The sequence below is a fragment of the Fusarium graminearum genome, chromosome 1 (genome assembly GCF_000240135.3).
Source record: "Fusarium graminearum PH-1 chromosome 1, whole genome shotgun sequence".
Classification (NCBI taxonomy): domain Eukaryota; kingdom Fungi; phylum Ascomycota; class Sordariomycetes; order Hypocreales; family Nectriaceae; genus Fusarium; species Fusarium graminearum.
Window position 1 is genome coordinate 89,626 of NC_026474.1, and position 16,589 is coordinate 106,214.

The window sequence follows — 16,589 nt, forward strand, 5'->3', positions numbered from 1 at the left end:
GAAGCTGAACATAAAAGCCGATACCTCTCAGTACTACCGCATGCCCAAGGCGGCGTCTGAGTATGACTGGCTAGGCAGAGGAGCTGGCTTTTGGCGACATGATCGTTATATTCAGGACGCCCTTGATGCTTTCACGGCCGAAGGCACTCGCCCGCCCCCCGCCAAAGTGGACGTCCTTTATGTGATTCCAACAAGCCAAGCAGCAAATTACATCTCTCGCTCTATAACCTATTACGACCCTGTCTCAACGCGTCAGGGTAAGCGGGTAGCTAAGAAGACTGTGACACTTGGTGCCGCCGACTGGGATCTGATTGCGATGACCATGGTTCATGAAACGGGTCATACCTTCTGCCTACCAGATTACTATTCATTCGAAAGCTACGCAGGCTTTTATACGGGAGGCTTTGGTGTCATGTCCCAGACTGAAGGCATGGCGCCTGACTATTTTGCCTGGGATAAGTATCGCTTGGGATGGATCGAGGACAAGGCTGTAGACTGTGTTCTTGAGGCCGGCAGCACGAAGCATGTCCTTAATCCCCTTGCTGTTGATGGTGGAAAGAAGGCCGTCGTGATTGCAGGCAGCGAGATTTCTGCTCTTGTAGCTGAAGTTCGCACTGCCAATGGTCTGGATAAGAACCTTTGCGCTCCTGGAGTCTTACTTACTGAGGTTGGTACGAGAACTGCACCCGGCAGTGGCCCTATTCGAGTTCTGGATGCTACACCTGGCTCTTTAGGCTGCGTTGGGAACCTCGATGACAAGAATGATGCTGCGCTGTCTCTGACTCTGGAAGGAAGCAATTCTCTTGCCTATAAGCCAGTTAGCTCGTTTGATGTGCCTGACTGGGATGTTACAGTAACACTGTTAAGTGTGGAGGACTCGAAGTATACTATTCGCGTTGACCGCCAAACGTCTGTTAAGACTGATTCCTGGTAGTGTTATACCTTACTCAATTGACCGCAGACAGTTTCTAGATGAAAGAGATGAGCTTGAAGCCCTGCAATAAGCATTAATATAACATTTCCCAGACTCAGTTATCAAGGCGCACAAATTGTATCAACACATCAGTAGTCACGCTACTCCATCGTCCACAGTCACAGTCGCATTCGCCTCGGTTATGAAATTTAGAATTATCAGTTGATTAGCTTGAGGCGACTCAAGCTGCCCGACTCTAAGAATACAAGGAGTCCGTCTTATTACTTTCGACCTTGAAGAGTCGTGTCGCATCATTTTTCCCGTATTCGTTGTCTTTTGTATTATTCTTAACAATCATGGCAATTTCACACGGAGCGCGACTTAAATATTTACATAGCGGTGGTCTTGAAGGAAGATTGTTGGTCCACTTGATCTTGTGTTTGAGGGTTTAAAAAAAACAGAACTGGCATTTGAGGGTTGTGAGAAAGGCACGGCAATTCGAAAGGTTGAGGTCAAGACAACGATTGTTTGACTCTGCAGTACAATAACCAATCAAACGTAAGAGAATGTATCCACTGAAAATGTATTTTGAAACCTTCAAGTTCATCTGTCCAATGCACGCCGGATTTGTTTGTCTATCCTAGCATATAGGGATGGTTTGTACTACAATATCTAAATTAATCGACCATCATTACAGAGTGGGAAAAGGTTATTCAACTACCAATATGTGTTTTTGCCATAGAGGTGACAAAACGATTTGCTCTTGTTACTCCAGGCCGAGATGCACTAAAAATGTCAATGCGACGTAGAGCTCCTAGTAACTGCGAATGTTCCCTCGAGGCTTTGAGGTCATATACTCACAAATTAACCTGGAGCAAATCGTTGGTACGATTCCTGTTCCTGTAGATCAAGAAATGGCCTGAAATAGAAAATACTTTTCTTTGTAGGGTAGGAGGAGTACTTGCACGCCACTAATTTCCCACCTGGGCGTTGAGCCTTTACAACTAATGATTTTGGCGTTACCCCTGATGATCCCTGTCAAATTAACGGATTCAGCTCAGCCGACGTCAAGGCTATCAGTAAACCTTTCCAAATACAGTCAACTAACATTGATCTGCACTCAATCATAACGACCAAGCCGAATCAAGACTGACCGTTGGGACAAATTCAGAAGGAAAACAAACATTAAATCCATATCGACCCTCATCTTTCTTTTCCGCACATTGTCGCGAATTTTGTACAACTGAAAAATAACACAATTGCTGTAGAGATGGTTAGCCCTCTCGTTCATTCGTTTGTTATTGCTGCAGTATGGAAAGACATGCTCCAGGGGATGGACTCAGTTTCACAGGTTAAAGTTAGTACCCTTCTTTACTGTAGCACATGTTGGGCAGGCTGCTAATTATTTTTAAGGGAGCATATATTTCGTAAACACTGTATTCCAGGATATAAATGTTCTCGCTGTGTATCATGTTTCGACAACAGTGATGGGCTTGAGGGACACATACTCTCTGTGGAATCTTGCAAATTGCGGGAATCTACAGAAGCTGAGGGCATAAATGCTGAACAGGAACGTCGTCTCCGTACAAGGAAACGGACCAAAACTGAGGCCGACTCGAATGAAGCTGTTCGTGATACACAACGATGGTACGAGATGTACAAGATAATATTCCCAGACGCTGATGTACAGACAATATCTCCATGTGAGTAGCATCATCAAACAGCACGTTATAACACTGGCACTAATAAGGCAATATGAAGACAATGACTACAACAACGGAGCTTCCACAGCCGTTGGCTCATCAGAAACAATCGCCGATTACAGCAAGTTTATAGATGGAGGTATTCCCTCGAAAGTTCATAACAAATTGCAGGCAACTATCAATCGGGAGCTTGGATATAGTGAACTGGACGTCAGGAGAATTATTGACATACTTCCCATGCTGCAACAGACACTCTTACAATCCTTCCAGAACCAGAATGATAATTAAACAATTCATAGTATTCGATTAAACGAGAGGAAGGCGGGGTCGGGGATGTATCTCTTATTGCGCAGAATTCAGATAGACATATAATTTAACTAGGTGAAAACCTTCAAACCCAATATCGCACTCTTCCTATCCTCCACGATAACATCTGTAACTGCCTTAGTGTGGATCCTCCGTGGCCGAATGCATCTTTGAATTGGCCTTCAATCAATTGTTTGGCATTCTATATCCATTGTACCTCACTTATCATTGCGGGTCAACCAACCCTCTCGGCTGACAGTGAGTAGACCATAGTAGTCAAGAATTAGATAGGAATAGTCCATAGCGATGGCGGCCCAGAGGTTCTTTATTCCAACCCAAGGGAACAGGGTAAGAAAAGATCGGTAGGTACTAGCCATTTGATACAAGTACCAGACCATGAAGCAAAGACTATGTTCTAAGTCAGTCTGGATCTAAACTTGTAACAACAGGTTGCATCTGGGAAAATAGAAACGTCAACTTACGCTATTCTCGGTGAGTTCATTATGCATAGTCCCCAACCAATGAGATGGACAAGAGTGATGAGAGGGCGTCCAAACTCCTCGGCAAGCTTACGAGCAAAGTAAGCATCCCTTTGATAGATGCTTCGAAATCCAGGATCAATAAAGAGCTGATTGATGAAAGCCTGGAACCCATTGCGTCGCCAACGAATAAGTTGGCCAACGTACGTGGAGTCGCATTTGACCTCGGTGAAGACTTCAGCCTCGCGTGCGTCTTGGTGGAATAACTCCCACCCATTCCGACGTAACCAACGGGTTATGAAGCTGTCCTCACCCGTTTGGAGGAGTCCACCAGCGAAGATCTCATTTGTCAAATCGTCCAGGAACGTACCATGCTTTAGAGCAGCAGTTCGAAGCAACATGGTCCGACCTACCAAGCACCATATGCCGCCTCCATTGGCGTGGAGAAGCATCTGCTTCTCGTTGTTGCTTGATAGCTTTCGGATAGCTGCGACTTCCCAAGGTGTAAGAGCATCAGGGTTTTGTCGCTCTGTCGGAATCCAAGCACTTGCAGAGGTTAGCTCTTAGTCAAACAAGGGTCCTATACTCGTACTTGCCTTTGTCTACCAACCACGCCTCCGACCCTTGGGTTCTCGAACCCCGCGAGGAGATACGGCAACACATTATTGGTGGGCCATACTGTATCATCATCAACAAAACACAGTACATCACCAGTTGCTTCTCGCACAGCAAGAGCCATCTGTGTTCGTCGGCCAGGCTTCGGAACAGTCAAAATGGTGATGGGCACATTTCCGGCCTTTTGTAGGACAGGAGAGGCCAACCATTTGACTCTTGCAAGATCACGAGGGATTGTAACAACAATAATTTCCTTGGGCTGGCTGGCAAGGCAAGATCTCAGTGTGTTCGTAAAGTCGTCAGGTGTGTCAATGGTGAGTATCAGGATGCTCACGGTATCAGTTGGAAAGGATGGCTTTTCAAGGGGAACTGGATGATTGTACTCCTTCATTCGCATCATTGTGAGCATGGCGTCGTATTGAGACCATAACCTTTTAACTGTTAGTCATATGGTATCTTAGAGCCGAAGAGCTCTTGGGCTTACCACATTCCCGCAAGAATTGTCGACATCGTGATTGAATTTAAACGTATTGTATATGATAAATATCTCCGAACGGTAGAGAGTATGTCTGATATTTCTGGGTTGAGGAGAGAATGTGAGCGAGATACTAATTCAATATTGAAGAGTCCTGTTGTATTATAGCTAACCCAAGACGTCGCCCAGGTTTTTATATATCCCAGGAACACAATTGCTTGTCGTCATCGCCCATGTAAATTATTCCTCCAGCCCTGTTGTAAGTCCCAATAGTTAATGTTGTCTGTCTCAATCGCCCACGGGTTATCCCGAAGTTACTTCAATACCGCATGATGTTGGTTTCTTGTCATGATGTAGTTGCGGAAGAAATCATATTCTTCAAGCCGAACAAAGTGCATAAAAGCGACGTTCCACAACATCTGACGTTGTTGATATCCGGCCCGAGTTCCCGTGCAGTCCCCATCTTTGCTTATGGTCTTTGTCTTGAACAGTTTTCAGGACGTGATTGCCAAGACTTCTGAGACTTGTTGGATCTAACCGATGCTGATCTTATCGAAAAATAGATGGTGTTGGTGCTGGTCGTGCTGGTGCATAAGCAATCATAAGCATGGTATTTAGCCACACTGCAACCCTGAATAGACAAACAAAAAGATAATGCATATGCAGGACCACGCATATAACCGACTACAGAAAGATAACAATTTGTGAGGAAGGACGCGCGTCTTGTATCAACCTGCATACGATCACACAAAACATCACCAAGAGAAGTCTAACCTTTAGCAAGTTCTACCCCTCCCACCACATCAGCAAAACATCTTCATCGCACATCAACTACGGGAAGGAAGTCAGTATGAGTCGTCCAGCGGTCTACGTGTCATCAAGCACGCAAGAAGGTGATTTCAACACCATAGTGACCAACCTGGCCAATCAAGACAAAGTGCCGTGGTATCAGAAACGAAATCTACGAAATCTTTACTTCATGCTGATCCCGACATGTATGGGGATTCAGATGACATCGGGGTTTCATGCCCAAATGGTCAATGCTATGCAAATATTGCCATCATGGATCAGTTGTATGTTGACTTATCTTTTTCCGATGATATACGCTGACGGATGCGAAATCCGTAGACTTTGGAAATCCCCAGGGATCTCTCAAGGGTATCATTGCAGCTGCATACCCTCTAGGTGCCATTTTGTCCTTACCATTGATACCTATTATCAATGATCGGCTCGGAAGGCGTTGGTCCATCTTCATCGGGTCATTCATTATGGTTGTCGCATCTTTAGTGCAGGGATTCGCCAATTCAGGTATTCTATTCATTTCACCGACATATCCCACTTGTTAGAGTATGCTAATCAAAGTCTGCAGTTGGGTCTTACATTGCTGCACGTTTGATACTTGGCTTTGGTATCCCGTCGTGCTTAGTATCAGGCTCCTCCCTGATTGGGGAATTAGGTTACCCAAAGGTATGTACCTGCTAATGTTTCGATATGGAACTGACAGCGATAAGGAACGAGCGGTTTTGACATCGCTTTTCAGTGTTTCGCACTTCATCGGTCAAATTACGGCAGCCGGCATTTGCTTCGCCACCAACGGCATATCGTCCGATTGGGGTTGGCGAATTCCATCACTCCTCCAGATCGCTCCTCCAATGATTCAGCTTTGCTTTGTCTTTTTCGTCCCTGAAAGCCCAAGATGGCTCGTCGCCAGAGATCGCAGTAAAGAGGCCCTAGAGACGCTAGTCAAGTTCCACGCTGAGGGAAAAGAATCCGACTTTGTCAAGGCAGAAATGGCGCAGATCCAGTCAACGTTACGCATCGAGATGCAAACCACAAAGAGATCATGGCTTGACCTTGGCGCGACTGCAGGCATGCGAAGACGTTTGCTGACGACCTGCATGTTGGGCCTGTTCACTCAGTGGTCTGGGTCGACTCTTATCTCATACTACCTCGGCGACCTACTGCAGATCATCGGCAAGGATTCTTCCCATTTCAAGCAGACTATCAACGTTAGCTTGGCTTGCTGGAGTCTTGTATGCTCGTTCGCAGCGTCCATGCTCGTACGTCGGTTCAAACGTCGACATATGTACCTAGCTTGTACCGCTAGTTTGCTCATCTGCTTCTCCAGCTACACGATAAGCATGGAGAGGACAATAACAGCAAAGGAGAACGGGGGATCAAACGATGCTGCTGGTGCGGCTAGTATTTTTCTCTTATTTGCTTATTCGCCCTGCTATTGTCTTGCACTAAATACAGTTACATACAGTAAGTAAAGCATTTCTGTCCATGCTATTGAGGTCTCAGTGTTAACGATTACCTTCAGCGTATCTTGTTGAGATCTGGCCCTACGCAGAGCGGTCTCGTGGCATAGCCATTTTCCAGCTCTTTGCACGCTGTGCGGAGTTTTTTACCACCTTTGCCAACCCAATCGGTCTTAAAAACATAAGTTGGCGGTATTTTATCGTCTACTGTTGCATTCTTGCTTATGAAGTCGTTTTTGTATACTTCTTCTTCCCGGAGACTTCTGGTAAAACGCTTGAAGAAGCAACATTCTGTAAGCTACGCAAGCATAGAAACAAATTGTATTGACGTTGTTAACAGTATGTGCACAGTATTTGAAGATGAGAAGTCATTGGCTGCAGAGACTATACTTGCAGTGGAGAACTCAACTGCTACGGAGCTCATGTCGAGAGACTCTCTAGAGCGCAGACAGGCAGGATCTGGCACGAAGCCATCAACTTGATGATTTTTTACATTGGAAACTCCAATTACTATATGTGATACTTCATACGGTTTGACAGGTTATGTATTGCTTTTTATTTGAATTGCAACAAGGATCCGTATAGATAGTAAAATAAACACCTAAAGTAATTAAGAATCTAATAGTTTTATTTACCTAACTCGAAACGCATAGTACAGCTATCTATTCTCAATAGCTGAGACAAGTCTAACAGTGTGATGTTTATTATTTACTGACTTTCTTTCAAAGTAGAGGCCTCAGACCCTTCTAAGCTCTGAGTACTGTCTAATTTGAATCCTCCAAACACGACTTATACCTACACAACTGAACCTGTTGCATACTGATTAAAGTTTCAACTGGTAGCATATACCTTCATGTACTTTCTATGATATCAGTTGATATCTGAATCTGTTTTATCCGCTCTAATAAGACATGATATTCTGTATCACATTTATCAGTATTGCTCTTCGGAGCTACATACCACTTGATCCAGCCAATGGTAGAGTCTAACTTAGCCGCTGCATAAAGGTAGAGGTCATATGTTATCATGCAGTTGCATAGATGTTCGTATTCGGGCTTGTGTAACCATTTTTGAGGCGGGGACAGGTCTATGTACTGCTTGGCATATTGAGGTACAGATAAGGATAGGCTCATCTTGTGGTTAAGTTCAGAGGGTAATTCAAAGCTCAACATCATAGTTACATCCGCGGACTTGTGCAATTTTGTCCAAGCATAATGGGTTACCTGATGCAACCCGACAACGTCTATGGGTTGATTATATTGCAACCTGCCCTCTTTAGACTACCATCTTATTATATGCAGTCATACATAAACTTCCGTTGTCACTCCGAGATAAGAAGGGCAACTGATCTACTCAAGTTATGATCTTCCTTTTGAGTTACTATGAACAGTCATAAGTTTGTTACTCTTGCAGCATGCTGTACATGATAAAATTGTTGGCCAAGCAAACCTAACCTGGCTAGACGAATATATCTAACATCTCATGACAAGCTCTGCAGATGGTCACATCTGTATGCTCACGCAGATGTCACTCATCAGACAATAACATGCAGAAGACCGGCCCGTAACGCCGATAGATCAAGCATTCATTACTGCAAAGCAGTTTTTATCATGATATATAAGCCGTGCGAGTACCACACAGTACGGAAGACAAATCACAAGCATCATAAGTTATTCTCGCAGAGCAATCAGTATTGAATCCGGATTCACCAACGCCTATCATGGGTCTTACAGAGGAACAAAAGCAGCATTTTATCGAAAATGGCTGGTTAAAGTATGTTTTACTATCCTGCTCAGTCGTGCCAAATACCTAACACCGGGCAGAATTGAAGGTGCCTTCACGCCCGAGCAGGCTGCGCCGATGCTGAAAGACGTTCAAGAACGTCTCGGCGTGGACTTGAATGATAAGTCCACTTGGAAGCAGTGGCGTATCAACCTCAAGCCTAATCGGTGGGTTCAGGCATCTGAGTTCGCCCCAAAGGCTTGGGAAGCCATCTGCGAGCTCTCTGGCGGGGAGCAACGCCTGGACCCTGAGGGTTGTTTCTGGAGCAATGGTTTCATCGTCAATCTTGGTGATTCAGCCTACGAAGGCAAGCCATCGCCGCTAGAGGGACTGGACCAATTCCATACCGATGGGCAGTTCTTCGTCCATTATCTTGACAGCCCTGAGCAGGGCATTTTTTGCGTGCCACTTTGGACCGATATCGTCCCAGGTGGTGGTCCCACAGCTCTCTGCTCGGGGACTGTAGGCACTGTTGCAAAATGGCTATATGACCACCCTGATGGCACCAACCCAGACCTGCTCCCTCGAGGCCATCCACGGTTCAACGATCCCAACGGCACCAATTTAGATTGGTCAAACCAAGTTGCTCGGGCCAACGGCCGTTTCGACCTGGGCACAGGCAAGGTTGGGGATGTGTTTTTGTTGCATCCGTTCTTGGTCCACTCCCCAACACGCAATGAGAAGAAGCTCTTCCGTGCCATAACAAATTCAAAGACGAGTTTGAAGGAGCCTAATCTTCTACATCGTGCGGATGGTAAGTACAGCATTCTCGAGCAGACCATCAGGAGCGGTTTGATGCAGAATGGTGTGACGGAGGAGGGTTTGGTGAACTGGCACATCACTGCACCTCGAGAGCCATTTCAGCCAGGTCTCGTTGGTAGAATAGTACCGACAAAGGCTGATGTCACCCCTCTGGACAAATTTGGCGTACCTGCAGTAGCATGAGATGTCGGGTTAGTCTTGATACTGTCTATTCCAAGGTTACTGAGAGTGATTGGAAACTTATCATAGAGGTTGTTCCAACAAGGATTGATAAGGCATTTCTCATGTAGTTTTAGGAGGGTTTTTGATTCGCTAGACGATTTTTCCCTGCCTTATGCCTGAATTTATAGGGAGCTGTGTGGTCTGTAATTCCCACTCCCAATACGTTGTCCGAAAAGTTGCTCCCATTGTTTCCATTTCCAGCAGGATATCTCACACTCAGCAACGCGGGGCGGAGCCAAAGGGCGGCTCCCGGTTGTTGTTCGATTGCAGAGACTCTAAGACATCATCAAGAAACAAGCCAGCTTAAGCTATGAGTATAGATGGACTCGACTTCCACAACAAATTACTTAAGGAGTCTCAATTATTGACATTGACTTTGTCTTTCAGATTGAAGAATTGTGCGACCTGGTGTATTACCCTGTCTCAGAGGAGTTGGGAGGCTGGGTGATTCTGTGCCCTGATTGTAGAATGAGGAAGGCTTACTGAGACAATCTACTTCTAGCATTCCTAACGATGGCGTTTACCTTAAAATAAAGTTTCAGCCAAAACCGCTTTCAATTAAGGTTTGCATCTTGAACAACATATAAGCACTTGCTTGGAACCCCTCTTCCTTTCTTGATATATTTATTCACCGACCTTTTGTAATGTTCGTGGACGTAACAGAACATATTACCAAAGGTCTATGTTCTACGATTCTGCGAGCAGCATAATGTCAAACAATCAGCCCCAGGCTACCTTGCCCCGAGATTCTGTCCGTGATACCTCAAGGTGGTCTTGGTGGTATATGGGTCTTGGAGTTGTAGCTCTCGCTGCGTTTGTCCCAACTTCAAATTACAATTCAGAAGCGCTATGCCCTCAAGCACCTGTTCAAAATGCCCAGCTACAAGATCCAATGACGACAGCTATGTTCAAGAACTTGAGCGCCGACAAATTTCGAGAGAAGAGTATTAAACGGATGGCAGGTGCCATTCAAATCCCGACAATAGCATATGACGATATGGGCCCAGTTGACCAGGACGCCCGTTGGAAAGTCTTTGACGAATTCGCTGATTATCTACAAACTACATTTCCGAAGATTTATGAAAAACTTACATTGGAAAACGTTAACAGTCATGGACTTCTTTACACGTGGACTGGAAGCGACACAACTCTAAAACCAACCGTTTTGATGGCCCACCAAGACGTTGTACCTGTCCCCGAAAGCACTGTCTCACAATGGAACTATACACCTTTCGGTGGTGAGTTCGACGGTTCATCCATTTGGGGCAGAGGCGCTTTGGATTGCAAAAACACCCTGATTGCGTCTCTAGAAGCAATAGAGGCTCTGATAGATGCAGGGTTTGAGCCGCGACGAACGATAATCCTCTCGTTTGGATTTGACGAAGAGATCTCTGGCCACCACGGAGCTGCCTTCCTTGCGTCCTTTCTCCTCCAACGTTATGGAGAAAATGGCGTGTCGCTCATCATCGATGAAGGGGCTCCCATTCTTCCTATCTGGGGTACTCACTTTGCTATTCCCGGGGTATCCGAAAAGGGTTACGTTGATGTTGAGATTGTTGTCCGCACCAAGGGCGGCCATAGTTCGATGCCGCCCGTGCACACCAGCGCCGGTATAGCCGCTGAGTTGGTGAGCATCATTGAGAATAATCCATACCCACCCCAGCTTTACCAGGACAATCCACTACTCGATTTTTTGTGGTGTGGCGCAGAGCATGCCCCAGGTTTCATGATAGGACTCAAATACCTCTTACCTAGACGAGGCCAGACGGGTATACTGGAGACCATAAAGCAGCTCTCGTTCCCGCGACTTGTTTCGCGTGTTAACAAAATGGCTGGATATTTGATCTCGACAACCCAGGCAGTTGATGTCATACATGGCGGTGTAAAGGTCAATGCACTGCCGGAACGGACAACTATCTTGATCAATCACCGAGTCAATGTTGGGGAATCAACAGAGTTGGTTCGACAGAAAATCACCAAGCTCGCTGATGTTGTGGCAAAACGACATCACCTTGCCCTACACGCATTTGATGATACGGAAGAGAAAGAGTCGTCGATACTCATTCGTTTCATGGGTAGTGTACTTGAACCCGCACCCGTGACACCTACTCAGGCGAGCAATGAAGAAAAAGATACCCCATGGTCCGTGATATCCGGGACGACCAGATCTCTATACGGAAAGCAAGTAGTGATGGCGCCTGGGATCATGCCAGCGAATACGGACACCAAATATTATTGGAAGCTGAGTCGACACATATTCCGGTATTCTCCGGGGTGGGATCCTGAGGTACTTTCAATTGAGGGCATACACACGGTCAATGAAAGAGTCAGCGTTGTAGCGCATATCAAGACTGTGCAATGGTATGTTTACTTTCTGAAGAATGTGGACAATGCAAGGTTTTAGCTGAGTTGTGACGCAATGGCGGGCCTCGTGTTTATTGGAGAGAGATTTCTGATTGTGAGTTGTCACTGTCACGGACCATGCTTGTATCGGAAATGATTTCGGTAGATTTAGGCTTTTGTAATTAAATGTTGATTGGCACATATGTTGTTGTTTGTGATTAGGATCTCCATATTATTTTTATATAACCGACTTCCCAACACCAATACTCTATAATAACTCCTTTTTTTCACACAAGTCGATGGACTGAAAGCGCCGTCCGCAATCGTGTCATGAGACAGACTTGTGGCCAGATTCCTACGTCATTTGGTGGTTGTCGATTTAGCACAAACGCTAGGCCCTGTCATCCTAACAAGACACAAGCCAATTAACGATTCAAAAGTCAATGGCGCATGCACATCATGTCGGGTCAGTCCGAGAAGGGCTTTCACAGTCCGAGCCATCCGCTCGGAACAGAGCGTGTTGCCTTTATTACGCAGCAGATATACATTGAATTAGACCCTTGACAAGACTCAGTTGAGGGGAATACAGGGTAGTGGCCTCCAAAGATTGAGTAGGCTGTGCAAAAAGTCAGCAGTGTCGAATACGCGTATTGATCAATGATTGGTCCCGGACCCGTAATAGAAGCGAATCCCACGTAATCATTGGCGAGAAGGATTTTCCGAATCTTATCAGCCCCTATCCTCATATACTACTAGACTAGTCAAATTACCTTACCCTTGTTTGTGCTCCCGTCCACATAACTCACCTACACCAGCAGTTCCTTCAAAACACCGTGGCCCCAAAAGGATGACAGCTACACAACCGGTGCAGATAATGGCGCAGACGCAAATTGAACCGCCGATGCATTCCAATTCCAAACTCGACAACAAACCGCTACTGAGACACAACGAGGATGTCCGCTGTCTTGTCAGCACTGCGCTTTTCTTCACCGTCTTCTTGATCACTTGGCACAACTTTACCTCCCCCACAGCTGGCGGTTGGATTTCTTTTTCACTATGGCTTGCCTTGTTTCAGCTCTCCTTCATGGGCGCTGTCACGACACATAATGCTATTCACCTGCCCGTCTTTTGGTCCAAGAACTGGAACAAGTTCTACCAAGTTTGCCTGTCTCTGCAGTATGGCGGCGCCGTCTCCATTTTTATTCCAGGACACAACTTGTCTCATCACAAGTATCCTCAACAGGCAAGAGACGTTAGTGAGTGCTTTATTAAAAACCGTGAACCTTTCGCCCTCGAGACGCTGACCATCCTCAATAGTGCGCACCACCAAGGTTCGATACAGTTGGAATCTCCTGAATGGTTTACTGTTCTTCTGGCATGTTGTCCTCTCCGGAAACAAGGATGACAAGCTATACTTCGCAGCTCAAGCCCGTCTCAATCGACCTATCGTAAGACAGCGTCAAATTGAAGAAATTGCTGTATGGGGTACTACCGGCGTTCTGATCCTGATTGACTGGCGACGATGGATCTGGTTTGCGTTGTTGCCGCAGTTTTACGCCAAATACTGCATTCTCTCCCTCAACTTCCTTCAGCACGACGGATGCGACATGACGTCAAAGTACAACTTTGCACGCAACTTCACCGGCATAACGCTCAATTACTTGTGCTTCAACAATGGATACCATACAGTCCACCACCTGTACCCCGGCCTGCACTGGTCAGTCCTACCTGAGAAGCATCAGGAGCTCATCTCGCCACAAGTCGCACCAAGCCTGGAGGACCCTAACATCCTGCTGTACATGTGGCGCAACTTCATTTACCCAGGGCTCCGCGTTGACTACAAGGGCAAGCCCCTAATAATTACCAAGGAGGAAAATGAGATGCCGGATGAGCCTTGGTTCTACACCGAATCAGAAACATTTTCCAACACCAAGGAATACCTGGCACAAGGCATGGAATGAGCAACGAGAGGGGGAGCCAGGGTCCATCCGGAGTGTATGTTTAGGGTTGTGGCCAGAGCCTCCAGTATTGGGGAGGGGAAATGGCAAATTTCAGGGGGCATGTCTTGTTTAGCATTGATAGCATCGGCATCTTGTAAAAGTTAATTAATGACTGCAAAGATAATGACGGTAGCGGAGAGTTATAATGGCAAGAACGTCACGTGCAAGGTCACATGGCGGGCGGAAGAAATTTTAGATGGACCTGTAACTTCAGTTTTCCAGCAATGCAAATTCATTTAAAGAGTAATCAACAATAGCCTCAAACCCGAGACACCGATATCATTTAAGCTGGCGACCGTCTTTACAGACAAACGCAGCAATGGTGAAGGACACCTGCGGTCTTGCCTTTTGCAAGTAATTAACAATCCACAGGAAGTACAACCTTTCAATCAGGAAGCCTTTGACAAGGCTAGAGATGAGAAGTCCGAAGATGCAATTGAGGGCGTCGGTCAAACAATTCACTGGAGTAATTGCGATCGTGCATTCCAAAGGAAAATCGGAGGAGGAGCCTGGTTCGGCATGGCAAAGGAAGGGGGCTGGGTGACAGTACCTCCAGGTTATTCTGTTTATTTTATCAGAGGAGCGAATGGCGAGGTCAGGATAGAGTGAAATAGGTTTAGATTTCCCAATTTGCCACTATGCATTAGTCACTTTCACAATCGTATTAGCGTTCTATGTTCTTCAATTCACCTGCCTAATATCAATAGTCTATAAAAATATCTTATGGGCGATGCGCTGTCAGCAAATCAGCCTGAAAGAAGGCATAATTATACAGCCACTGACATTGCTTATTTGTCCAGTTGATCCATGTGCGGGGTTGTTCTTCACCTGTGTCAGCCTTACCAACATGTATCTCAAGTTCGGCTGAGCTGGGTTGAAAATGGACTTTTCATCATTGTAAATCTCGAAAATTGATTGTCCTTGGAGGAAATTCTGAGGAAATTCTGAGATCGCAATGTCAGACCCATTAAGTATATCAGCTTCAATAGCAGGCCTGATCAGCCTGTCCACTGTAGTGTACCAAACACTTACGAATTTCGCCGACAAAGTTGACAGAGCACCCAAGTCCGCGCAAGACATTCTTCATGCTGTGACTGAAATGCGGTTAGCCTTAGTGTCGATGTCTGATCTCGTTGATAGATTCTCCCGCATCTCTGCTAGACGCAAGGTCATGGTCCAACTGGACCATCTTGTTATTTCTTTGAGCCGCGCTGTCATGACCTTCACAGACCTAGAGTTATTTCTCAGCGACTGGCCAGAGATCTCATCAATGCAGAGTTCAGCGTGGAGGCGCATTCGATGGGCCATGAAAGAAGACAAGGCTACGCATTTGATCAAGAGGTTGTCGGAGAACAAAATGGCTTTTGTGCTTATTCTGAGTATTCTGCAGAGGTGTGTGATATCTGGCCAGTCCTACCCTGTTTTGTATGGCATGACACTAATGAACCTTCATCAGCGAATCAGACTTTGAGGCGCACACATCTAGTCAAGCTTTAATTGAGCAGATGGATACAATATTAGCTGAAAATCGGGAAATGCGAATTTTTATGGATCAAATTGGCAACGATCTACAGAGTATTGTTGGATCTGTTTATACACCGGGCGACGCATCTACCATAGGGTCTCCCATTATTCCTGGATCACTCGCACGCATACCAACAGCTCTTCATCCACCAGTTCAGCATCACAATCTAATTCCGGATTTAAACGATAAATCTTTCAACGAGAACACAGGAAGAAACAATGTATCAGAGACACAACTCTTAGTGCCATCAACATCAGATGACAGATTTGCTTCGCGTTCTTTCCATGCCCCCACTTACGCGTCAAAGAGGTCCTTCTCCATTATCCTGAAAAAGAGTTGGGTGTACAAAAGGGTCAGAACTTACTCCCTGGACCTTTCGCTGAACAGTTCCACATTACAGAACAGGGCCTGGTCCATGTTTTCTGGTGTCAGCCTCAACGATGTTTCAGTTATATCCTTCATTCGTCTACCACTGAGACTATCAGATATTCCCCATGATGCTTGGTACTGCCGTGCGCCCAGAGAAGTATCTCCAAGCCACCAGACGTTGGGAGTAGATGATCCCTTTATCATTGCGGTTGTGGGTGAGAACATGTCTGGAAAGACATCCTTGGTCGACAGGGTAAGCAACTCGATGGGAAGCCAGACTCTTAACATCATGATATTAACTGGATATACAGATATGTAGCAACAAGCATGGGGATCAATTCACCCCTTCTAATAATTCAACAATCGAACTTAGACGTCGAATCGAGTCTCTTCACGAAGGCCGCCAATACCCGGTAGAACTAATTGACACCGCAGGGCTGGATTGCTTCCAACCTCTCGTTGATGAGGCCATCGATGAATCCCATGGCGTCATAATCACATGCCCAGCGATAGATGCCGACATAGGAGTACTGTCGAGACTGTACGAAAGGACAAAGATTAGGGAGTCTTTCGCCAACGCCGACGATATTACCCCAGTCGTTATTGCAATCACAAAGCACGATCTGTCGACTGATTTGTTAGATGGATCAACAGTCCTACGAGTCAAATCCTTTGCTAAGAAAAAAGGAATCGATGTGTATGTTACGTCGGCAAAGATGGACAATGGGATATCTGATGCATTTAGTAGCATATTTAAGGCATTGGTAAAAAACACTATCAGAACGCCTTGTCTATTAGGGTGGAGGGAGTAGTAATACCTAAGTATAGGTTATT

At 45.8% G+C, this 16,589-nt stretch overlaps 9 protein-coding genes across 9 annotated transcripts in view; 7 read left to right on the plus strand and 2 right to left on the minus strand.

Moving 5' to 3' along the window:
* FGSG_11648 (uncharacterized protein) overlaps positions 1 to 934 on the plus strand; it is a gene marked incomplete at both ends in the record, with an annotated part of 1,303 nt that extends 369 nt beyond the window's left edge. The window contains one exon of the mRNA XM_011317293.1: positions 32 to 934. Coding sequence (XP_011315595.1) covers positions 32 to 934 — 903 coding nt within the window. The remainder of the gene's footprint in view (positions 1 to 31) is intronic.
* Positions 935 to 1,705: 771 nt separating this feature from the next.
* On the plus strand, positions 1,706 to 2,904 carry FGSG_11649 (uncharacterized protein; the record flags this gene model as incomplete). The annotated part of the gene is made up of 4 exons (XM_011317294.1): positions 1,706 to 1,798; positions 2,182 to 2,270; positions 2,327 to 2,616; positions 2,675 to 2,904. The coding sequence occupies 4 exons, from the start codon at positions 1,706 to 1,708 to the stop codon at positions 2,902 to 2,904; spliced, it is 702 nt and encodes a 233-aa protein (XP_011315596.1).
* A 236-nt stretch (positions 2,905 to 3,140) lies between these two features.
* On the minus strand, positions 3,141 to 4,416 carry FGSG_00014 (uncharacterized protein; the record flags this gene model as incomplete). The annotated part of the gene is made up of 3 exons (XM_011317295.1): positions 3,141 to 3,330; positions 3,405 to 3,930; positions 4,008 to 4,416. The coding sequence occupies 3 exons, from the start codon at positions 4,414 to 4,416 to the stop codon at positions 3,141 to 3,143; spliced, it is 1,125 nt and encodes a 374-aa protein (XP_011315597.1).
* A 925-nt stretch (positions 4,417 to 5,341) lies between these two features.
* On the plus strand, positions 5,342 to 7,234 carry FGSG_00015 (uncharacterized protein; the record flags this gene model as incomplete). Its single annotated transcript, XM_011317296.1, has 6 exons — positions 5,342 to 5,564; positions 5,620 to 5,799; positions 5,861 to 5,958; positions 6,003 to 6,756; positions 6,815 to 7,045; positions 7,104 to 7,234. The coding sequence occupies 6 exons, from the start codon at positions 5,342 to 5,344 to the stop codon at positions 7,232 to 7,234; spliced, it is 1,617 nt and encodes a 538-aa protein (XP_011315598.1).
* A 369-nt stretch (positions 7,235 to 7,603) lies between these two features.
* On the minus strand, positions 7,604 to 7,927 carry FGSG_11650 (uncharacterized protein; the record flags this gene model as incomplete). Its single annotated transcript, XM_011317297.1, has 1 exon — positions 7,604 to 7,927. The coding sequence occupies one exon, from the start codon at positions 7,925 to 7,927 to the stop codon at positions 7,604 to 7,606; it is 324 nt and encodes a 107-aa protein (XP_011315599.1).
* Positions 7,928 to 8,440: 513 nt separating this feature from the next.
* On the plus strand, positions 8,441 to 9,655 carry FGSG_00016 (uncharacterized protein). The gene is made up of 2 exons (XM_011317298.1): positions 8,441 to 8,525; positions 8,576 to 9,655. Exons 1-2 carry the CDS (start codon positions 8,473 to 8,475, stop codon positions 9,477 to 9,479), a joined length of 957 nt encoding a protein of 318 aa, XP_011315600.1. The 5' UTR covers positions 8,441 to 8,472; the 3' UTR covers positions 9,480 to 9,655.
* Positions 9,656 to 10,227: 572 nt separating this feature from the next.
* Positions 10,228 to 11,922, plus strand: FGSG_00017 (uncharacterized protein; the record flags this gene model as incomplete). Its single annotated transcript, XM_011317299.1, has 1 exon — positions 10,228 to 11,922. The coding sequence occupies one exon, from the start codon at positions 10,228 to 10,230 to the stop codon at positions 11,920 to 11,922; it is 1,695 nt and encodes a 564-aa protein (XP_011315601.1).
* Positions 11,923 to 12,762: 840 nt separating this feature from the next.
* On the plus strand, positions 12,763 to 13,822 carry FGSG_00018 (uncharacterized protein; the record flags this gene model as incomplete). The annotated part of the gene is made up of 2 exons (XM_011317300.1): positions 12,763 to 13,117; positions 13,179 to 13,822. The coding sequence occupies 2 exons, from the start codon at positions 12,763 to 12,765 to the stop codon at positions 13,820 to 13,822; spliced, it is 999 nt and encodes a 332-aa protein (XP_011315602.1).
* Positions 13,823 to 14,816: 994 nt separating this feature from the next.
* On the plus strand, positions 14,817 to 16,567 carry FGSG_00019 (uncharacterized protein; the record flags this gene model as incomplete). Its single annotated transcript, XM_011317301.1, has 3 exons — positions 14,817 to 15,253; positions 15,318 to 16,008; positions 16,067 to 16,567. 3 exons carry the CDS (start codon positions 14,817 to 14,819, stop codon positions 16,565 to 16,567), a joined length of 1,629 nt encoding a protein of 542 aa, XP_011315603.1.
* Positions 16,568 to 16,589: the final 22 nt, after the last annotated feature.